Genomic DNA, 24,026 nt, shown 5'->3' with positions numbered 1-24,026 from the left:
AGTGGATTCTTTTCCACTGAGCCACCCGGGAAGCCCAGCCTCTGTCTCTGACAATCTGTTGCTGGTGTTTTTCTTTGGTTTCCTTCATTCTCTTGGCCAAAAGCTTAGGATATTCTGCAGCCTCTTCTTTGTATTTCTTAGTACACTGTTTCTTTGGAGCACCACATCCACATTTGTGCTGCAGAACACATGGAGGAACAGGACAATAAATCTTGAGTGCTCTGGTCCTAGATTCCTTACCTTCTTTGTGTAGGGGCTTTCTTACAACATACTGGCGGACTTCATTTTCTTCAGTTCAGTTCAGTTCATTCCCTCAGTCGTGTCCGACTCTCTGTGACCCCATGAATCACAGCACGCCAGGCCTCCCTGTCCATCACCAACTCCCGGAGTTCACTCAAACTCATGTCCATCGAGTCGGTGATGCCATCCAGCCATCTCATTCTCTGTCGTCCCTTTCTCCTCCTGCCCCCAATCCCTCCCAGCATCAGAGTCTTTTCCAGTGAGTCAACTCTTTGCATGAGGTGGCCAAAGTATTGGAGCTTCAGCTTTAGCATCAGTCCTTCCAATGAACACCCAGGATTGCTCTCCTTCAGAATGGCCTGGTTGGATCTCCTTGCAGTCCAAGGGACTCTCAAGAGTCTTTTCCAACACCACAGTTCAAAAGCATCAATTCTTCGGTGATCAGCTTTCTTCACAGTCCAACTCTCACATCCATACATGACCACGGGAAAAACCATAGCCTTGACTAGACGGACCTTGGTTGGCAAAGTAATATCTCTGCTTTTTAATATGCTGTCTAGGTTGGTCATAACCTTTCTTCCAAGGAGTAAGCGTCTTTTAATTTCATGGCTGCAATCAGCATCCGCAGTGATTTTGGAGCCCCCCAAAAATAAGTCTGACACTGTTTCCCCATCTATTTCCCATGAAGTGATGGGACCAGATGCCATGATCTTAGTTTTCTGAATGTTGAGCTTCACCAACTTTTTCACTCTCCTCTTTCACTTTCATCAAGAGTCTTTTTAGTTTCTCTTCACTTTCTGCCATAAGAGACTGAAAAGTTTTTGAGTTCTTCTAGCTCTTTTGGTCCCCAGGCGATGAGGCACAGTAGTATCAGAGAGTTCAAGAATATCCTTTTCCCCTTTTTTCACAGTGACCTAATTGAGAACACTCAGGTTGGCATCCACCGTGCAACCCCATCAGATTTGCTCTTTCTCCCGTCCTCCTTGGTCTGTAACAAAAATGTCCCTTACTCAGTAGCAGGCAGACTCGGCCATGGGTCAAGACACCTTGCTTCATGGGGAAACCCTGTTTATCGTTCCCAGCACTGACTGGGACCACATAGCCCTTTCATTCTTCACCCAGAGCCTCAGCAGCAACTTCTGTGGCCATAAGCTTCTCATAGAAGGTACGAAATTTTTGTTCATCATCCACTTCAATGAGCTTCTGGAAACCAGTCACTGGAAAGAGATGTTCAACTTCATTCTGAAGCCTCTCTCTCCTTTTTTGCACTCTTGTACTTTCTAAATGCACAAAAATGCCTGCATTCTGATCCATTGGAACATATATTGCATACATCCTAGCCCAATGCCCCTAAATATTTCAATGCATGTTTCCTAAGAATTTAGATACTTACTTATACAGTTATAGCACACACATGTGTTTCAGTAAATTTAACAATGACACAATACTTTATCTAGTCTTTGGTTCATATTCCATTTTTGTTGATTGATTCAGTAGTGGCCTAGTAGCATTTCTCCCATCCTCTGGCCCAGGATCCAGTCTAGGAATCAAGTAATGTATTTAAATGTCATGTCTCTTTAGCCTCCTTTAATCCAAAATATGTTCATAGCCTTTGTTTTATTAAATAAACTTTTCTTGTTTTTTTTTTGTTTTCGTTGAAGTATAGTTAGTGTCCAATATTGTAAGTTACAGGTATAAACATAGTGATTCACAGTTTTAAATATTTATAATTATTGTAAAATGTTGGCTATATTGCCTGTGTAGTCCAGTATATTCTTGTAGTGTAATTTATTTTATATTTAGTAGTTTGTACCTCTTATTCTTACTCCTTTATCTTTTCCTTCTCCTACTGGTAACCCCCAGTTTGTTCTCCGTATCTGTAAGACTGTTTCTTTTTTGTTTTTTTCACTATCCTGTTGCATTTTTAGATTTCACTTTTTGTTTTATAACAGATAGTTTTAAAAAATATTTCTCCTCCTCCACCTTTTAAGCATTTATTTTTTCATTTCATTTCGTTTTGTTTCTTTTCTCATGATTAGATTGAGGTTATGTGTTCTTGGCTGGGTTCCCTGGTGACTGAGACAGTAAAGCATCTGCCTGCCATGTAGGAGACCCAGGTTTGATTCTTGGGTCGGGGGCGTCCCCTGGAGAAGGGAATGGTTACCTTCTCCAGTATTCTTGCCTGGAGAAATCCATGGATAGAGGAGCCAGGCGGGCTGCAGTCCATGGGTCACAAAGAGTTGGGCCAGAACTCAATGTAGATGACGTTGTATCTTTCTCAGAGTTTCACATGGGGAGGTGCAGAATATTCATTTGTCCTTCACTGGTAATGTTCGTTTTGGTCATCAGGTGAAGGTTTTGCCTGATTTGTCCCTGACATTTTAACGCTGATAATTTTATCAGCTTTGTCCTGTGTTTTCAGTCTTATTTAATTGAAAGTCTTAGACATCATCCAGATGATTTGCCTATTGGAGTCTAAAAATAATGATTGACTCAGATTAGCTAGTGAAAATTTTTGTAAGCCCACTGTGAGTTATAGAAATAGATGTATCAGAATCTAGATTCACCAATTGAAACTAAGATGAAGGATGTTCAATCTGAATTTGAGAAAGATTTAAATCATAGAACTTTAAAAATAGTTAAGTCTTTCAGATATGTTCATTAGCTGTATCAGGTTGTGATCAAATTATTGCTGAGTTAACAGTATCATTAGTATTATAGTACTAATTGTGCTTTCTCTGATGATTAACGTTGTTTAACAGGAGAGTATTTACAATCATGTATGTGATAAACCGGCTCATAGATTGTGGGGGAAAAGAAAGCCACTTTAGCTAAGCCTTATCAGAATGATAAATAACAGCCTTTTATTTCTTAGGATTTAATGTGTTCAGATAGTACTTTCTAAACAACTTATAGACCTGGGAAACTTTGGGGCAATGTCTTCAGCATCATGAACTACTTGCCTTCTTTGTGTATTAGGTAGACTACAGTAATGCCTACAAGACTGCAAAAACCCAGAGCTGCATCCACCTTCTCAGTGAGGCTCACCTGTTAGTGAGAGCGGCCCTGATGGATGCCAGTCAGCTGGAACCTGGAGAAAAGGCAGAGCTTTTAGAAGCATTTAAAGAAAGCTGTGGGCACCTTGGCGACTGCTACAGCAGGTTGGTGTTGCTGCTTGGAAACTCGTTAAAGAAGCCACCTGAGCTTCAGGTGTAACTTACCAACTTTTCCACCTCCGGCAGTTACCTGGCAAATGGGAGGACACATGAGGGGCTGTGATTTATTTATTCATTTTTTCCACAGCACTTATTGAGCACATCCTGTGTGCCAGGTACTGTGCTAAGCTTAGAGAGATGAACATGACCTGTTCCTACTCAAGGACTTACAGTTTATTAGATGGGCAGTGTTTGTGTCTCCCATCAGTTAATTTAGAAATTTGAAGTTTCTTTTCAGGCCTTTGGGTGGTGGTGGGGCATGACCAGTGAAAATACCTGAGACAGCCATATTACTCATCTATTGCCTATTAGCTATAAGGGAGAGATCCTAGTTGGACAGTCTGTGATTTTAATATTAGTAATCAATGGTTTTATAATGTCAGAAAAGAACACTAGGAAGAATAATAATTTCTATTTTTGAGGATGATCTTAACAATTTTTTTTTAATATAATTGTTTAAAAGGCTTACTTGAACCATGGGAGTCATTATAAATTAATGAAAGGTTTTTCCTACTTATGGTCTTCCCCTGGTGGCTCAGATGGTAAAGAATCTGCCTGCAGTGTAGGAGACCCAGGTTCAATCCCTGGGTCAGGAAGATGCCCTGGAGAAGGGAATGGCTACCCACTCCAGTATTCTTACCTGGAGAATTTCATGGACAGAGGAGCCTGGCGGGCTACAGTCCATGAGGTTGCACAGAGTTGGACATGACTGAGCAACTAACACCTTCCTGCTTATAAATACCATTATTGTAGAGCCACATTATGAATATTAATTCACTTGTTTCTCTGATTTTATTATAAGCAAGCAAAAAGAAGCTACATTAATTAGAATGACTTTGCAGAACAAAACTTAGGAATTTGTTCCAGCTCCTACCGGCCACAGAACAGTATTTGTGTCTTCTGGAAAGCATGATCTGGTTTATTATCAAATGTGTTAGACATCCAAACTTAAAATTGACAAATCTGAGGTGTTTTTTTTTCCCACTTCCTTCCCTTTAGGCTTGAAACCCAACATTCCCACCTTGCCTTGCCGTACTATAAGATGTCTGGTTTGTCTATGGCGGAAGTTTTAGCCCGAGTGGACTGGGCAGTAGAGGATGGATCACAGAAATACGAGCGGGGATTAATCTTCTACATTAATCATTCACTTTATGAAAACCTGGATGAAGAATTAAGTGAAGTGAATACAGCTTCCTGCTTAGTTAGATCTAATATTTTTAACTTTTCACTTTAGCTGTTTATGCAGTTCCGTTTAAAAAATTAAGTTCCAAGTATTTTCATTGGTAGTATAGTCTTCTTTTTCTAAAAAAGGTAACTAGGGTGCACTTTTCTTCATTAGTAATACTCATAGAATTATTATTCTATGATAATACTCATAGAATTGAAAAAGAACTTAGAATCATCTTCTCATACTTTCTCATCACACAGACAGGGAGATGTGGTCCACTGTGGTTGAGTGACCTGCCCATTGTGACAGTGGCATGTCTTTAGAAGAATGACAGAGAACTTGGGCCTTGCCTGCCTTCTTCTCATCTGCAGCCCTTTTCAAAACCCTAGTTGCCCCTCTCACCAAGTGTCTAAAACTTTTTTGTAAAATCCTGGCCCAGCGACCTTCAGACATTTTTGAGGAGTTTTTAGCCCCTCATGTATTTTTCTATTTTTTGGTTGCTCCGGGTCTTCGTTCCTGTTAGGCTTTCTCTCGTTGCAGAGGCTACCCTTCGTTGTGGGACGTGGCCTTCTCATTGTGCTGTTTTCTCTTGTGGAGCACAGGCTCTTGGGTGCCTGGGCTTCAGTAGGTGTGGCTTGGGCTCCAGAGCATGGGTTCCAGTAGTTGTGGTGAATGAGCTTTTAGTTGCTCCACAGCATGTGGGATCTTCCCAGACCAGGGATTGAACCTGTGTCCCCTGAGTTGGCAGGTGGATTCTTATCTGCTGTACCACCAGGGAAGTCCTCCCCTTCTTGTATTTTTAAATAGTTGAATATGCAGAGTTGGGTATTGCAATTTCATATATTTTAAGGTTTTAAGAGAAATGAAATTTTCTTCTATAAATATTAAGTATATTTTGTATATTAAATATAAGTATATTTTGTACTAAGTAGTAATTTTTTATAATGGACTTTTGAGTGGAATTTAATCCAGTATTTGTTTCCTTCTTCTGAACACCTGTTAGTATTAGAAATACTGGCCACAGCTTGGTACAAAGAGATCACTTTAGGTCACCTCAGATCTCCCATGCTATTATCATCAACTCTCTTTTTAAATCAAAAACATAGTACAAAATTTTATATTAATTGGAATGTTGTATCTTGCCTTTTTATCCTTTTTTTTTTTTTTTGCTGATTTTCTTGTTTTCTATTGGCTGACTGACCTTTTATTTCTCGTTTTGCTTACCAAAGGAATTGTCAGCAAAAGTAGTTCAGATGTTTTATGTGGCTGAGCCGAAGCAACTGCCACATATTCTCTGTAGTCCTTCTATGAAGAATATTGATCCTTTAACTGCCATAAGATATTTAAGGAAGCTGGATACGTCTGGATTTTCATCAGTTTTAGTGACATTGGCCAAGGCAGCAATGGCTTTGAAAATGGGAGATCTTGACATGCACAAGAATGAAATGAAAAGCCATTCAGAGGTATGGCGCCGTACCTAGTATTAATAGCCAGCTAACGTAGGACCCGGTGGTCCTGAGGTGTTTAGCTTTTTTCTGGCTTCTGTGTAGCTCATTTTTCCTTAGTGGTAATATTATATTAAAAGGAAGTGACCCAAAGTGGGAGTGCTTGGGCTTTGGATTTGGAAATGAAAAAGAATAATAAATGATAAATGGTAGCTAGGGATATCTAAAGACTTTTCAACTTAGTGTCAGATATACTCAGAGCACAGTGCTTGGTACTGAAGAGCATATAGGCTCTGCCCTAAGCTGACAGTGTGACTGGCTTGAGGAGGTGTGGGGTGTGTCCCTAAAAGCAGAACAGTCATGTATATTCAAGTACAGCAAGTGGGATGTTAACAATTATTAATGATGTCCTTAGAATTGTCTTTGTAATTAAATTAAAAATTGAGATTACAATAAATTGTTAATGGCTTATCAGTGATTCTTGAGCCTTAGGCGTCCAGCAGTTGCAGAAATAGCTTGCCCTTGGGAAGATTACAAATGACTGTGAAAGATTGGGCATTTGAATGGTGTATCAAAGAAAAGGTGGCTTCCCCCTGGAAGAGTGGCCATGTAGGGACATGAGTCAAAGAAGTTAATCAGTCGAAGAAGAAATGAAGAAGTGACATTAGTTGAGTACTTAATCTCTCAGGTGTAACCAAGAAGAGCAGGGGTTCTTTATTGCTGGACAAATGTCACATTTTGTTATGGTGAGAACAAGTCAACACTGCGATGTCTTCTACTTTGAAGAGTAGAATTCTAGGAAGATGAATTCATAATTTTGAAGAATCCTAGGTGGACCTAAATTTAAAGCTGTCTATAATATATGACACTTTGATGCTTAACTATGTAATAATAACTTCTAGGAAGACAGTTATTAATGATGTCCTTAGAATTGTCTTTGTAATTAAATTAAAAATTGAGATTACAATAAACTGTTAATTTCTTATCAGTGATTCTTGAATGCAGTAGCATGTATTTCCAAGATGAATGCAATGTATATTCTGTTCCTAAATTTTGTTTTTTTTTTAATCTGAAGATGAAGTTGGTATGTGGCTTCATTCTGGAACCTCGGCTGTTGATTCAGCAGAGGAAAGGACAGATTGTTCCAACTGAGTTTGCAGTTCACTTGAAGGAGACTCAGCCTGGATTGCTTGTGGCTTCAGTCCTGGCCTTACAGAAGAACAACAAAATTGGAATTGAAGAAGCAGATTCCTTCTTTAAGGTTTGTCACTTTGAAGATGTTATTTTGGATGGCCTGATGAAGTTGGTGGGAAGTGAGGAGTAGAATAAGAGAAGCAAGTTTTCGTTTGTTTATTGAAATATCAGACTTACACATAACCACTTAAAAAAGTACAGGTTAAAAAAATGTTTCTTGAAAAATTCTGTTCATGCAACCTGGAGTCTGTTGAAATGTTTAAATTAGCTTTCTCCATGGCACTGATGCTAGTAGGATAAATCATTGAACACATGGCCCACATGTTTCAGACCAGCTGTAACTTGATCAGTACTGTATTTATCTGAGCCGTAGGGGCTTGTTTCACTGTTCTCAAGGTGCTTTGTGGTAAAGATGGAGACACAATCCCTCAGCTCTTAGTGGACTTTTGGGAAGCTCAGCTGGTAGCCTGTCTCCCAGATGTGGTGCTTCAGGAACTTTTTTTCAAGCTCACATCACAGTACATCTGGAGATTATCGAAGAGGCAGCCTCCTGACACCACGCCATTGAGAACATCAGAGGACCTGGTAAGATAATGGAATAGTACATTGAATCAAACTTTATGTACATTATACATTATGATAATGACACTTACTTTTAACAGTATAACATCAACCGTAATATTACCAGACTTGTAAATTTTATTCTTTATTTAATGTTATTTTTGGTTGCACTGGATCTTCATTGCTGTGTGCGTATTTGCTCTAATTGCGGAAGGCAGGGGTTACTTTCTTGTTGCAGTATAGGGGATTCTCGCTGCAGTGGCATCCCTTGTTGTGGAGCACATGCTCCAGAGCACAGGCTCAATAGTTGTGGTGCATGGACTTCGTTGCTTCATGATATGTGGAATCTTCCTGGACCAGGGATCGAACCCATGTCCGCTGCATTGGCAGGCTGATCCTTATCCACTATACTACCCGGGAAGTCCTACCAGATTCTTTCTTTAAGCAGGAGTTACAAACACACTTATAACTTGTCTGTGAGTGACATCCACATTTGAAATTTTATATTCTAAAGAGTGCTTCGTCCCACTCCTTTATTACTTCCTTGTAGTGGTACCTCAGTAGCCACAGTGTGGGGAATAGGGCTTTCCCCCAAACCTATCTGCACTCCCTTAGGTGATGGTCGTGAAGTAGAACATGAGAGAAGAGACACCTGCTGACCTCCCTGCTGGGAGAGGAACTGCAGAAGGCCTGTGGGAGAGAGACTTCTTCCTTAGACTTCCACTTCCTGTTGGCTGCACAGTCTAGAGCTCTTTTGCAGTTTGAGCCGCTCTGACAACTCTGCTCTTATGCTTCCTATTCTCCTCACCCCAGGGAGCCCCTTTACCCCTTATGGATGCAAGGCTAATGTGGATTTTCTTGAATAAGGGAGTCTTTATGGAAATTCTCTTCAGAACTTATGGAAGAGGTTTTGCCTCCCAAGGAAAGTAGTAGAAATAAAAATCATTTTCAGTGTTACTGTTAAGTTTATTTATTTTTGCCACACTGTATGGCATGCAGAACTTGCCTGATCATGGATTGAACCCGTGCCCCCTGCAGTGGAAGCACAGAGGCTTCACTGATGGACCACCATGGCAGTCCCTTATTAACTTTTTTTTAATGTAATTAGCTTAAAAGAAGTATTACCCCTTTTGTTAGAAACTGCCTCTTTGCACCCTTTTGAAAGTTAAAATGTTAGGAAATATCTCGTAATGATTTGTTCACTAAGAAGCAGCAAGGCTGAAACATTTTCCAGGGGAATGCATTCTAAGACTTTCTTCCAATTCCCAAGAAAATGTATAACTAATTTTGGGACACAGCAGAAAATTGGAGACTGCTTGCTTTTTGTGGGATGGATGAAGAAAACCTTGTTTTATCGTACTTTGTTTACAATAAATTTCTTTTACATTTTAGATAAACACCTGTAGTCATTATGGCTTAATCAATCCATGGGTTAATGTCTTAATCTCATCCGAATCCTTAGTCGACAAAAATTATACGGAAGACCTTTCAAAATTACAGGTAAATAAAGATGCCTCTTTTTCTTATCAACTTGTATATTATAATATAGTATAGGACTTAAATTTGGTAAGCTCCCGGTTGTCCTGTTAAAGAGGGTGTGTAGTTTGGGCGACAGAATCTATAGTGAGGCATCCTCAGCAGCTCTGCAGGGAACGCCTGCTACTTCTGCCTGAAACCGCCGTTGGAAGGCTGGTGTTGTTGCTGGTGGGTGGGCCGGTGAGCTTCGGCGAGTCCTGTGACCGTCTTGCCTCATCTTCAGGATGTGCTTGAAAATGCTTTGTGCAATGAAAGTACGGCAAATGCTTCGTGGTGTTTTCATTGTGATTCACTTCTTTTTTTCTTTTTTTTAAAATTTAATTAATTTTTAAAATTTTAGCATTTACTCATACAGTTTAGGCCTCTAGCCCAAGCCAAGTGCTCCTGTCTGTCTTATAGGAAATAGATTAAAGTGGCCAGCTTATCTGGTTCCTTAAAGGATTTTTTTCCCAAATATTTATTAATTTATATATTGGGCTACATGGATCTTAGTTGCAGCAAGTGGTATCTTCAGTCTTCCTTGTGGCATGTGGGATCTAGTTCCCTAACCAGGGGTCGAACTCAGGCACTGGGAGCTTGGAGCTTAGCCACTGGACCACCGAGGAAGTCCCAGATTTTTTTTTTTTAATTGGAGGACAGTTACTTCACAACCCTGTGTTGGCCCCTGCCACACATTGACACGGATCAGCCATGGGCACATATGTGCCCCAGATTTTTTTTAAAGAAATATGATCAAGAGAATGTAGCCCATCCTGCAAGAATTCTGACCTTGACGGTGAGAAATGAAGACCACATTTGACTTGGTGGATGGGGCCCGGTTGCATGTGAGTGTGATTTTATTTGATGGAGTCGGTGGCCTGAGGACTGAATGTAATGCTCACATCTGCTGTGTTTGGTCTGCCCAGTGTAACTGCTGACATGTGAAAGTTGAGATTTCAAATGAAGAAGTTTTGAGTTTCAAGTTTCTCTCTGAAAAACTCAGCAGAACTTTGATTCCGCCGTAATCCTGGGCCCTTACTGCCTGAGGCCTGGGGGTTGGAGCCCCCTAGTGGCTTCCCTCCTTATGCAGGGCTCCTGCAGAGCTGTCGGCCACGCTCATCTCCAGTCTCCCTGGTCCAGAGGCGGAGCGTCTGGCGTCCATTTTCCTTATGCGCAGCTGCCTCCGTACATTTTCGTCATCTGGTTTGGCCTCGTTAGGCTTTTTTCAACCCCTGATTTATGCTGGGAACTTGGTGTAAATGTAGTTACTGCTTTTAGAAACCAAACTGTCAAATTGGGAGTGGAGGTCAGGAAGGGAAACTCAAGAGGCCATATTGCTTAGTCTTAGCCTCCAGACAGCCTATGATGTCTCCAGATAGAGAATTACTTACATTTAAAAAAAAATTGCCGAAGAAGATTCTTGCAGGTTCTTACCTTTAGTACTCTTATGATACAGAGGCTGCTGAAGGCTAAATCTCAGATGTGTTTATTCCACAAATATTCCTCAATCATAAACTATAAATGTGATTGATATATAGTATTGAATGAGGCAGGCAAGACCTTGCCCTCCTAGAATATATGTGTTAATTATATATTTAAAGTCATGATATGTGCTATTAAGTATCCCCTATAAAACCTCAAAGCATACTTAAAATCTCTGCTTGAAAAAGTATAATTCATTGACCTTTAGAATCCATTTTAAAGTATTTAAAAAGGAGTTTTTACTGATATAGGATAGAAGGTTCAGTTAGCCTAAATTTTTCTAAATCCTTTTCGTAACTGTTAACTCTTTTCTAAATTATCTGGGGTCAATCAATCAATCTTGTCATTTAGAAAAAAAGAGCTATCAAGAAACAAAAAGATCTCCTCTCTTCTTACCTCAGAGTGAGGAGGTTCAGAATCACCTGGAGAGCCTTTTCAAAAGTTGTATGACTTCCCTCTACCCACCAGCTCACCACCACCACACGGATTTAATATGTCTCTGTCTCTTGTCCTCAGAAAACATTGTAATAGTTTATTTGTGCAAAAATTAATATAAAAACAATCTGTAAATCATCTATGTGTCAAAAAAAAGAAAGCACAATGGCAAGCCACTCCAGTACTCTTGCCTATAAAATCCCATGGACGGAGGAGCCTGGTAGGCTGCAGTCCATAGGGTCGCTACGAGTCAGACATGACTGAGCGACTTCACTTTCCCTTTTCACTTTCACCATTGGAGAAGGAAATGGCAACCCACTCCAGTGTTCTTGCCTGGAGAATCCCTGGGACGGGGGAGCCTGATGGGCTGCCGTCTATGGGGTCACACAGAGTCGGACACGACTGAAGTGACTTAGCAGCAGCAGCAGCAGCAGCTAGCAAATGCCTGCCTTTACCAGAATTGTCCTGGTCCCTTCCCCCGACCTTTTTGCCATTCCCCCCTCTTGGAGCCACAGGTGTGATTGTGTAGAGAATTCTGTGAGTTCCAGTCCCAAGGAGATCAGAAAAGGGAATAAATAGTGCCTGTGTTGAGGGTGGAGAGTCCATTTCCAATATTGGGGGGAAAAGAACACACTGGTGAGAAGCAGACAACATTGAGTATTTTAAAGAGTCGTAGTAACCTGTGGGCCATTTTTTATCCAGTGATGCATGTCTGGTTGTCTGGTGGTTTTTTGTTTTTTGGCCATATCTTGCAGTTGCAGGATCTTAATTCCCCAACCAGGAATCGAACCTGTGCCCCCTGCACTGAACGTACCACTCGACCTCCAGGGAATTCTGTGTCTGGTGTTTCTTATTTTTAAACTTCTTGGTGATATGGATTCAACTATCTAAAAGTTCCTGGGTAACCCATTTTGTACCAAGATTTGACTCATTTCACTTTAATCATCTTATTACATATTTGCTACGTTCAGTTCAGTTCAGGCGCTCAGTCATGTCCTACTCTTTGTGACCCCATGAATCACAGCACGCCAGGCCTCCCTGTCCATCACCAACTCCCAGAGTTCACTCAAACTCATGTCCATCGAGTCGATGATGCCATCCAGCCATCTCATTCTCTGTCGTCCCCTTCTCCTCCCACCCCCAATCCCTCCCAGCATCAGAGTCTTTTCCAGTGAGTCAGCTCATCACATGAGGTGGCCGAAGTATTGGAGTTTCAGCTTTAGCATCAGTCCTTCCAATGAACACCCAGGATTGATCTCTTTTAGAATGGACTGGTTGGATCTCCTTGCAGTCCAAGGGACTCTCAAGAGTCTTCTCCAGCACCACAGTTCAAAAGCATCAATTCTTCAGCGATCAGCTTTCTTCACAGTCCAACTCTCACATCCATACATGACCACTGGAAAAACCATAGTCTTGATTAGACGGACCTTGGTCGGCAAAGTAATGTCTCTGCTTTTTAATATATTATCTAGGTTGGTCATAACTTTCCTTCCAAGGAGTAAGCGTCTTTGAATTTCCTGGCTGCAATCAGCATCCGCAGTGATTTTGGAGCCCAAAAAAATAAAGTCTGACACTGTTTCCACTGTTTCCCCATCTATTTCCCATGAAGTGATGGGACCAGATGCCATGATCTTTGCATAGAAGTTAAATAAGCGGGGTGACAATATACAACCTTGACGTACTCCTTTCCCTATTTGGAACCAGTCTGTGTTTCCATATATAGTTCTGACTGTTGTTTCCTGACCTGCATACAGGTTTCTGAAGAGGCAGGTCAGGTGGTCTGGTATTCCCATCTCTTTGAAAATTTTCCACAGTTATTGTGATCCACACAGTCAAAGGCTTTGGCGTAGTCAATGAAGCTGAAATTGATGTTTTTCTGGAACTCTCTTGCTTTCTCCATGATTCAGCAGATGTTGGCAATTTGATCTCTGGTTCCTCTGCCTTTTCTAAAACCTGCTTGAACATCTGGGAGTTCACGGTTCACATATTGCTGAAGCCTGGCTTGGAGAATTTTAAGCATGACTTTACTAGCATGTGAGATGAGTGCAGTTGTGCGGTAGTTTGAGCATTCTTTGGCATTGCCTTTCTTTGGGATTGGAATGAAGACTGACCTTTTCCAGTCCTGTGGCCACTGCTGAGTTTGCCAAATTTGCTGGCATATTGAGTGCAGCACTTTCACAGCATCATCTTTCAGGATTTGAAATAGCTCAGCTGGGATTCCATCACCTCCACTAGCTTTGTTGGTAGTGATGCTTTCTCAGGCCCACTTGACTTCACATTCCAGGATGTCTGGCTCTAGGTCAGTGGTCACGTTATCGTGATTATCTTGGTTGTGAAGATCTTTTTTGTACAGTTCTTCTGTGTATTCTTGCCACCTCTTCTTAATATCTTCTGCTTCTGTTAGGTCCATACCATTTTTGTCCTTTATCGAGCCCATCTTTGCATGAAATGTTCCCTTATAATCTCTCATTTTCTTGAAGAGATCTCTTGTTTTTCCTATTCTGTTGTTTTCCTCTATTTCTTTGCATTGATGGCTGAGGAAGGCTTCCTTATCTCTCCTTGCTGTTCGTTGGAACTCTATATTCAGATGCTTGTATCTTTCCTTTTCTCCTTTGCTTTTCACTTCTCTTCTTTTCACAGCTATTTGTAAGGCCTCCTCAGACAGCCATTTTGCTTTTTTGCATTTCTTTTCCATGGGGATGGTCTTGGTCCCTATCTCCTGTACAATGTCACGAACCTCCGTCCAGAGTTCATCAGGCACTCTATCTAATATCTATCTTAAAGTTCCTGGGTAACCCATTTTGTACCAAGCTTTGACTCATTTCACTTTAATCATCTTATTCATATATGCTACGTTACTATCAGAAAATTATTCAGATGAAAGTGAATATTGCAGGAAGGAAACAGACCAACCTTATTCTAACCATTCTTCGATGGATATTTGGAGTAAAATCGTAATGCTGACTATAAATGGATAGTTCATGTTCCACATTCTCCTGTGAGTCTGAGAAAATGCTGTAGTAAAAAGGATAAAAGAAGAAGAAAATCAGGATATGACCATTTCATTTTTATCCAGAATAAAGGGGAAGCATAGATTATTTTGGTGGTATAATCAAAAGTAGTATTAATATTAGTAGTTTAAATGCTTAAAAGTAAAATGTTGGTCACGTTCTGAATACTGAAATAACAGTTGCTCTAAGTCATTTGCTTGCAGCAAATGGTATTGATACAAATTATTTGTTCTTAGTTGGCTTAGTTTTCTTAAATGTTAAGTTTTATTTTTGGTTTATATATAGTGCATGCGTATTATAGAAACCTTGAAAAGTGTGAAAAAGAAAGCAAAAGTGGGCTTTGTCCTTCTATGCAGTGAACTGGTTTTTATTTCAAATTTCGATGCTCTTCCAAAGGCATGTACCTATGTAGATTTTACAAAATTGATCATGCTTTGAATATAATTTTGTACTTTTTTTTTTTTTTACTGATTTGATCATGAGCAGCATTTTGTCCTTAACTGTCTTTGAAAACAGTTTTAATAACTACAAAATATTCCATCATTTGAATGTATCATAATTTATTTACTCATTACTTCTTATTGAATGTTTAGATTTCTTCTAATTTTTCGATATTATGGATATTCTTGAGTTGAACATCATTGGACATAAATCTTGACCACCATGTTGATTATGTCCTTGGGATAAAGTCTTAAAGCTTTCCCATTCATTTAAGTACACAGTCCAATCAAAGCAAGCAAGCATGTGCTCTGAAATTGAAATTTTTTTTTCTTTTTTTACAAGTGAGATTTAGTCTTTTTTTAAAAAAATTGTGTTCTGGTATGTTGTGCTTTAGTTTTTTGGGTGCCTCATTCCATAACATTTCACTTTTCTGTTCATAGTCTCTTATATGTGGTCCTTCATTTGACATAGCTTCCATCATTCCATTCTTGGAGCCACTCTCAGAAGATACTGTTGCTGGCCTCAGTGTCCATGTTCTGTGTCATACACGTTTGAAAGAGTATGAACAGTGCATAGACAGGCTGTTAGAGAGATGCCCGGAGGCAGTCATCCCATATGCTAATCATGAACTGAAAGAAGAGAATCGGGTATGCTTTTCAGATTATGTTTTTTAGTCTTTATCTGTGATAATCAAATGATAATTTTGTTGCCTTATCTGCAAAATTGGGACAGATTATGCCAGTCCAACCTCACAGGACTACGTGGATCAAAAGAACATGTATATTTAATATGTTATATGTTTTGAATACCATTAGAGGCTGTTAACATGTATTGTGCTGGTATGTTATCTTCACTAAAAATCTCTTGTTTGGAGATGAAGTCTGCTATTATCTGAAGATTTTGAAAACATAATGAATGATGAGAAAATCCTCTGTGGATTATCTGGCCTTTAGAGATTAGAAGAGTTTTTGATTTTAGAACTTTTTCTTTTGTTCCTTTCTTCTTTCTTGCTACCTAAGAGATGAAAACAAGACATATCTATGTTTCTTCTTGAAAATAGTGGTGTACATATATATGTACAGTGTACATATTGTTAAGATTTTCAAGGTAAAAATCTGACTTATAGTTTAAGCAGAAGACTTTGAACAAAGTCTTTGCCTTAACCAAGTTGATGTATTTTTGCCCTGTGGTTCCTTGCACAATCTTTTTCTTCTTGTTGGAAATCTGAGTGTAAAATGCATCAAACTTAAAAAGTACTCATTTTTTCCCAAGACAGACTTTGTGGTGGAAAAAACTGCTGCCTGAACTTTGTCAGAGAATAAAATGTGGTGGAGAGAAATATCAACTTTACTTATCGTCACTAAAAGGTAAAATAATCTTTTTTGCTTGATTATAAATTTGAGAGTCTTCATTTCCATAATTTGCTGAAACCTTACTTTCTCGTGTATTTTATGTGATTCTCAAGTATGGTGAAAAGGGTCTGAGCTTGAGGGCCTGAGAATTACCTGGAGAGCTTACCTTTAACATTCATACGCTCCCTCTCACACCTTTGATATTCATTTATCTTTTTTAGCTCTTCCCTGGGCTTCCCTGGTGGCTTAGACGGTAAGGCGTCTGCCTGCAATGCGCAAGACCCGGGTTCAATCCCTGGGTCAGGAAGATACCCTGGAGAAGGAAATGGCAACCCACTCCAGTACTCTTGCCTGGAAAGTTTCCATGGACTGAGGAGCCTGGTAGGCTACAGTTTACGCGGTTTGCAAACAGTTGGACATGACTGAGCGACTTCACTTCACTTCACTTTTAGCTCTAGAGCTGATTCCTCTAAGTTAATTTTTTCAAACACTTAACAGATTATCATAGTCAGAGAAACTCACAGCCTCAGTATTTTAAAAATTGGAATAGCCATTAAGACAAGTCCATTTTGTATTAATGATTTGGGTGCTTAATTTACTTCATGTAGGAAATTAAGATTATTTATTATTATTAGTCATAATTATAAGCAAGTACTGAGGAATGACAAGTTTCTCAAAGATTTAGAAGCTTAGTGTCTCTAAATTACACAGTATTTTATAGCAAAGGTAGTTACTGTTTGAATTTTTTATAATTTGTAGTCATTTGTAAGTATTGACAGCTATATGGTTTTGTTTCTCTTCTCTTGTGTGTTAATACCACTTGTTAATGGTTGGCTTGATGACAAAGGTATGGTTCTATTGATACCAATATGCCTAGAATATTAGAAGTTGACAGTGTGGAAATTGTGTTTTCTAGCTGAGGTCACTGACTTTCAGTGTTAGGCAAAGATAGTGGCCATTGGATGGTGTTTTTCTGGAGATCCTCATTTAAGTAAAGGTGTATGTTTGTGATTGGGAAGACAAGGAGGAACGTTCATACTACTTGTCCTACCCATCTCTCTGTGTGATATTTTCATTTTTAGAAGGTAGCAGTGTCAGGTGTTTGATGGCCCAGTCCCATCTGCATCAAATTTATCACATAATTTTGAGCTGATTATTCTTGTCGGTGGATCTCTTTCTGGGGCAGATACCTCACATCTTCACACCCCATTATCTTAGGCAAAACTCTTCCTTCTTCCTTTTCTGATCCACATTCACAAACTCTTTACCCGTAACTTACCCATAATCATTCCTCCACATATTCATTTCTCTGTATCTTTAATATGTGTGTGTTCACACACCTGTGCATGTAGTGTGTGTGTGGCTCACAGAACTAAGTGCTGTGTGTGATTTACCTTTATCAGATTGTAGTACCTTCAGAGCTGGATTAAGATGTTTCATGTTACACTTTCCTTGACAGCAATGTGCTTCTCCGTAGGAAGAGTCTATAACTAGTTACTGATTTGAAGGGAAGACACCTAAGTAACCTCAAGTCCATTTTTATGGGGCAGAGAGAGTTGTCTTTATGTTGGCACCAGAGGTATATCCAGAAGAGACCAGGATTGGAGTTAGAATTCGAAGTGAGTTCCAGGCCTTCTACTTACTGAGTAAGCCTGAAGCAAGCCAGTTTTTCAAGTGCCTGGGACTAATGAGAAGTTCAGGACTGACTATGGAGTAAAATGCTAGGCAAAAATTGCAAGATAGTAAGGTTGAGATGGAGATCAGGGATTTATATATTAATAATATACCATTATTAATATAATAAATATTTAAGATTAATATAATAATATTGATATATAAAGTTTAATATAATAACCCACCACCAATATACTTAGGAGCTTGGATTTCTTACTTTCTAATGCAGCATTTCTCAGCTTTGTCAGTACTGACATCTTGGACCAGATAATTTGTGTGTAGGTGTCTCCTGTGCATTTTAGGGTGTTACCAGCATCCCTGGCCTCTACCCACTAAATACCAGTAACACTTGCCCAGGTAAAATAGAAATGTCTCCAGCCATTACCAGATGTCCCTGGGGGTGGGGGTGGGGCAAAACTAGTTGTTGAGAACCATTGCACTAAAACAGAGCCACTAAAACTGGGGTTAGTGGTTGGCTTAATTTGTTTCAAGAAATACTTATTACTATTTTTGAGTCAATGAACTGTGCTTCTTAGTACAAGTTCTAGCACTATAGTAAACTATGAAGTTTAAAAAGTCATTTTAAATTCTACTAGCCAGAGATAACCATTTTCAACATTCAACACATATTTTCTAGACACACTGGAGGATTTAAAGTACTCTACGGATTTATGATATTGACCTTGTTCTTGTAACCTGTATAAGCCCCTCACTAATTGGCAGAAGAGGAAAATAGGGCAGTGGCAAGATTTTTGTTGGCTCTATAATTACAGTGGTTCCCAAATCAGTTTTTTTTGTATCTAGGTTATTCTTACAGGTTCCATATTTAGACCACATAAACGAGTTTAACAGGAAAGTGTTGATAATTCATGAGTTTTGCAAGTTAGTTAGTAGTTATTCATTAAGATTCTATTTTATGTCAGTATGTCAGATTGCATCATTGTCTTTTAAATAATTCTCCAAGGTCTCTGGAAACTAGTAGGTGGTACCACTACTTGATAGATGAGGAATCTGAGACTCACGAGTTTGACTTTCTCAAAGTCACCCAGAGCGTAAGTAGAAGAGTTATCCCTGACCAAGTCTGTCTTGACTCCAGAGCCAGGGATCTTTCTCATATGTTCCTGTCATACCATTCACTAACATTTTAGCAACAAGAGCATGTCATGCCTTTGTGTAAGGGGTGATTTAGATTGTGTATATTGGACAGCTGGCTTTGGATGGATGCACACGTACCTGAGCAGGAGTTTTTATATTTCAGTTACTCTGAAAGTAGGGTAAGTGGTAGGCATGTAAGAGTCAGAGTGGCACTGCAGAAAGTTTAGAAACATTGTTCTTAAATGTCCTTCCCTTTTCTTCCCAGCAGAGGGCTCCGTGTATCAAGAAGCAGTAGTCATAAAATTAGTTACCTTTATAAAAATGTTTACTAATTTCCTTAATATTAAATTTAATATTTAATATTCATTAGAACACATTTTGCAGTTTGAGAAAAAAAGTAAATGGTCTTGAAAACAGTTTTATGCTTATTAACATGAAAATCACGATAGAGAGGAACAGATTTAGGAAAATGGCATCTAACAGTTAGGGCTTCCCACGTAGCTCAGATGGTAGAGTGCCTGCCTGCAGTGTGGGAGACCTGGGTTCGATCCCTGGGTGGGGCAATCCCCTGGAGAAGGAAATGGCAACCCACTCCAGTACTCTTGCCTGGAAAATTCCATGGATGGAGGAGCCTGGTAGACTACAGTCCATGGGGTCACAAAGAGTTGGACACGACTGAGCGACTTGACTTTCAGTTTCATCTAACAGTTAATGCCCTTTGTGTGTGTGTGCTTGTGTGTGCGCGCACATACACACATGTGTGTGCATGCATGCATGCTCAGTCGTGTCTGACTCTTTGCAACCCCATGGACTGTAGCCTGCCAGTCTCCTCTGTCCATGGAATTTCCCAGGCAAGAATACTGTGGTGAATTGCCATTTCCTACTCCAGCGGATCTTCCCAATCCAGGGATAGAACCCGTGTCTCTTGAGTCTCCTGCATTGGCAGACAGGTTCTTTACCACTAGCGCCACGCAGACAGTCTATAAAAGAGCTACAGTATAGTCTTAACATTAAAAACGGTGTTCAGTTGATTGTATTTTCCTACAAATGATTCTAGAGAAAATAAATAAATTGTTAGAACTGTAAAGCATTTTTAGATTTAAAAGACTGTTTTTTTTTGTCCTCTCTCTTACCATAGTTATAACATTTTGTCACCTGAATTAGCTTCTCACTGGTTGAGTGATAAGAGAATTGGGTGAAAGGCAGAATCTCAGTTCTAACTCAGATATTCTTTCTTACAAACAGAAACACTGTCAGTTGTTGCTGTGGAACTAGAACTAAGGGATTTCTTAAACGTCCTCCCAGAAGATGGCACTGCGGCGTTTTTCTTGCCATATCTTCTTTACTGCAGTCGAAAGAAATCATTGACTTGAAAGTATCATTTGAAATGTACCACAATGGCACATGACACTGAATCTTGAAAAGCTGAATGCCATATAAAATATATATATAAAGGATTTTTATATTGAATATGTACATATACTGCAAATGCTTTCATGCTACTTACCTCAGTGTTATTACTAATTTCATAATTTATGACCTGAGTCCATTTAATTGTCCAGAGTGTAAAAAGACTACAAGACATTGGAATTCCCTCAAACAAAGCATATATTTTTAAAGGTAGAGGCTGACTTTTATACCAAGAAACATCAGTTTACTGTTGTTGGAGCCATGACAGTCTTTTTCATCCCAGGAACACAGAACAGTTTGTAAGTGTGTTCAAAAGAATGTCATTCCAAGTAGTCCAGAATTCAACCTTCTTGATTTTTCCAGATTTTTCTACTGTGTCACTTTTAAAAACAGTAATTTTCCTTGAGAAAGATTTTAATGTTTTCCCACAGTAAAAGGTATCAAACTTTATTTTCTTGTTATTTTCAAAGCTCATGCTGAGTTTCTCTGAATCAAATGAAATAAAAGTTTACAAAGCTGACTTTCTTCTTATCTGGCTACTTACGTAATTTGTTGAATGCATGTCTTTCAGTCAAAGTTTTGTTTCCATTTTTTGTTGATATGTACTCTTGGTCTTTTAGCTAGACTGTGTGTGAAAAATAAAGAAATATAAAGACCTGTGTCTTCTTTTTTTAGCCTCTTATTAAACAATTTTGAGTCCAAGTTCAGCTCACTGATTGTGTGCTTGACTTTAGTTAAGACTGGGCAAAAATGCTACTCACTTGGTGTTTCCACAACCATATTATGAAAACTTTTCTCATGATGGCAGTGTTTGTTTTTACCAGAATTTAATTTATAGATTATTTCTCAACTCTGTCTTTTTCCAGTTCCAGATTAACATCCTTTTGCCTTCAAGGGTCACAAAAGTCAGATAGGGAACGTTTTATTTTTAAATGTCTAAATAAATATTTTATTTTTAAGATATTTTAAATCTTCCTTTATTTTATTTAAAAAAATTTCTAACTAAAAAAAAATAAAAATTTGAACATCTTTGAAAGTGTTAGTTGTTCATTTGTGTCCAACTTTTGCGACTCCCATGGACTGTAACCTGCCAGGTTCCTCTGTCCATGGAATTCTCCAGTCAAGAATACTGGAGTGGGTAGCCATTCCCTTCTCCAGGGGATCTTCCTGACCCAGGGATTGAACCCAACTCTTCCTCATTGTAAGCATTTAACTTCAGAGCCACCAGGGAAACTCCTTTAACAGCTTTATTTAGGTATAATTGATATATAATAGCTTCCCAGATGGCACTAGTGGTAAAGAACCCACTTGCCAATGCAAGAGACGTTAAGAGACGCTGGTTCAATCCCTAGGTTGGGAAGATCCTCTGGAAAAGGAAATGGCAATCCACTCCAGTATTCTTGCCCGGGAAAACCCATGGACAGAGCAGCCTGATGGGCTATGGTCCACAGGGTCGCAAAGAGTTGGACACAACTAAAGCAGCTTAGCATGCACAACATAAAATAAATGGCACATCTTAGAAGAGTATCCTATTGATTTTTTATGGCTGCTGTAACAAATCATAACAAGCTTAGTGGCTTAAAATGACACAAAATTATCTTACAGTTCTGTAGATTAGAAATTCAATATTGGTCTCACTGTTTTGAAATTGTATTATTATTTTGTCTTGTTTGATTTTTTATTTTACTTTCTCTACATCTATGCCCCTTTGTCCACTGGTCCATTAGGAATGAAGTCAACAGTACATTAGAAGAATTGATGAGAAGCCAAATTTTGAAAACATTTCATTGAATCTTACTTATTTATTTTTATTGAAATCATTGAATCTTTAATAGTGATCCTTTAAGGACTGTCCAAGACAACATCTAGTCAGAGATTTTTTTTGTAATACAGTTTTGTAAAGCCCTACCTAATGGTGGTGATATGAATCACCTATATTAATCAGTTATATTACCAGATGTATTCGAGTCAGTCGTGTCAAAATACAGTCTATTGATCTTTACATATGAAACAGTGTGACAGTTTTCTGCACAAATGGACAGCATGTGTATTTTCAGTCTTTTTTTTTTAATGCTTATAGCCATTCCAAAGTAAGCCTTCTATTCAGCACTTTCACATACATTGTTACAAATCATTGTTTTTTCTTTTTTTTCCACTTATCACCAATTTATTTCTTTCATCCAGACTTGCTCTCTACAGAAAAAGAAATTTTAAGACCATTATTAAAAATAGCATATATCATGCAGTTAAAAAGATTAGCACATGGTGCTTTAAATGTATTCTGATTTTGAAAGGTTATGTTGTTTAATTATTCTTGATTCATTTATATTTTTCTGCTCTTTATATGTATATAACACACCTCTCATTCTGCTGCTGCTGCTGCTAAGTCACTTCAGTCGTGTCCGACTCTGTGTGACCCCATAGACGGCAGCCCACCAGGCTCCCCCGTCCCTGGGATTCTCCAGGCAAGAACACTGGAGTGGGTTGTCATTTCCTTCTCCAGTGCATGAAAGTGAAAGTGAAGTTGCTCAGTTGTGTCTGACTCCTAGCGACCCCATGGACTGCACCCTACCAGGCTCCTCTGTCCATGGGATTTTCCAGGCAAGAGTACTGGAGTGGGTTGCCTTTGCCTTCTCCGCCTCTCATTCTGGAACTGCTTTATTTAAAGAAAAATTAACTTTCCTTCCCGTAAGAACCTTATTAATTATAAAGGGAAAAATAGTCACTTTATAGTAGAGAAACTGGGCGGACATGTCCTTAATCAAATGCTCAAAATGAACACAATCAGTAAGGGAGCAAATCAGCATCTTGTGTCTCTTGACGTGTGTGCTGAGAAAAACAATGAATAACCTGAATCTGATCATGAGGAAACCTTGTTGTTCAGTCGCTGAGTCTTGCCTGACCCTTTGCGACCCCATGGACTGTAGCCTGCCAAGCTCCTGTGTCCATGGGATTCTCCAGGCAGGAATACTAGAGTGGGTTGCCATTTCCTTCACGAGGGGATCTTCCCAACCCAGGGATTGAACCTGCATCTCCTGCATTGTGGGTGTGTTCTTTACCACGGAGCCACATGGGAAGTCCGAGAAATCCTTAGACAAACCAAAACTGAAGGACATTCTACAAAGTGACTGCCCCGTATTCTTTAAAAATGTCAAAGTGATAAAAGACAAAGACCAAGGAACTGCTCTAGACCAAGGAGACAAGAAAACATGTCAGTCAAACATACCGCATGAATTGGAGTTTCTTTTTCTAGGAGGAACAGGAGTAGAATAATTGATGAAATGCAAAAAGGGTCCTGATTTTGGTAGGTATATTGTGTTTATAAGAACAGTCTTGTTTTCAGGAAATAGGAGTATATCTATTTATAGTATCTGTAGTCTTTGTGGTTAGACAGGGAGATAGGAGAAAGGATGAGAAAAAAGATGATGCTGGGCAAACTTAACATTTAGGGAATCTGGATTAAAAATATACAGGGATTTTTTTTTTTGTACAGCTCTTGCAACTTTTCTGTAAGTCTGACATGGTGTCCAAAGAAGTTAAAAATTCCTTTTTATTGAGTTAGTATATGGTTAGATATTTGCCAAGCAGAGCACTGAACTGAATTTGGCATCTACTAGAAGTACAGAATATACTCTACCTGTGTATCAAGAACTTAAAGCTAAATAAGCTTTTCCCCTCAGACAGCTTCAAGATGTTATCTGGCTGTTGTGGCAGTGTCAGTTTAAATAAAGTACTGTTTGTATTTATTAGGGGAGGTCTTTTTTATGTTTTCTTGGGTAGAGGAAATG

General features: G+C 39.1%; 2 protein-coding genes across 7 annotated transcripts in view; one reads left to right on the top strand and one right to left on the bottom strand.

Moving 5' to 3' along the window:
* HPS3 (HPS3 biogenesis of lysosomal organelles complex 2 subunit 1) overlaps positions 1–20,893 on the top strand; it is a 43,971-nt gene extending 23,078 nt beyond the window's left edge. The window contains exons 9-17 of one of the 5 annotated variants that reach the window (XR_008683936.2): positions 3,220–3,401; positions 4,455–4,635; positions 5,853–6,086; positions 7,144–7,329; positions 7,659–7,847; positions 9,216–9,323; positions 15,148–15,354; positions 15,980–16,074; positions 20,074–20,211. Coding sequence is in view for 2 of the 5 variants with exons in the window: in XM_055412052.2 (XP_055268027.1) it covers positions 3,220–3,401; positions 4,455–4,635; positions 5,853–6,086; positions 7,144–7,329; positions 7,659–7,847; positions 9,216–9,323; positions 15,148–15,354; positions 15,984–16,074; positions 20,074–20,201 (1,506 nt within the window). In the remaining 3 variants the exon portion in view is untranslated. The other 4 variants (XM_055412052.2, XM_088839967.1, XR_008683937.2 and 1 more) reach the window with 4 other exon arrangements.
* The window catches only part of CP (ceruloplasmin), a 54,391-nt gene continuing 45,968 nt past the window's right edge, over positions 15,604–24,026 (bottom strand). Inside the window, exon 19 of one of the 2 annotated variants that reach the window (XM_088839955.1) lies at positions 15,604–15,721. In XM_088839955.1, coding sequence (XP_088696081.1) covers positions 15,657–15,721 — 65 coding nt within the window. In that variant the 3' untranslated portion in view covers positions 15,604–15,656. Of the gene's footprint in view, positions 15,722–22,305; positions 22,432–24,026 lie in introns of those variants that run through there. The other variant, XM_088839963.1, reaches the window with a different exon arrangement.

The sequence above is a fragment of the Moschus berezovskii genome, chromosome 1 (genome assembly GCF_049115385.1).
Source record: "Moschus berezovskii isolate FMDL1 chromosome 1, NW_MosBer_1.0, whole genome shotgun sequence".
Lineage (NCBI taxonomy): Eukaryota > Metazoa > Chordata > Mammalia > Artiodactyla > Moschidae > Moschus > Moschus berezovskii.
This window is presented reverse-complemented; position numbering and strand designations above follow the sequence as displayed.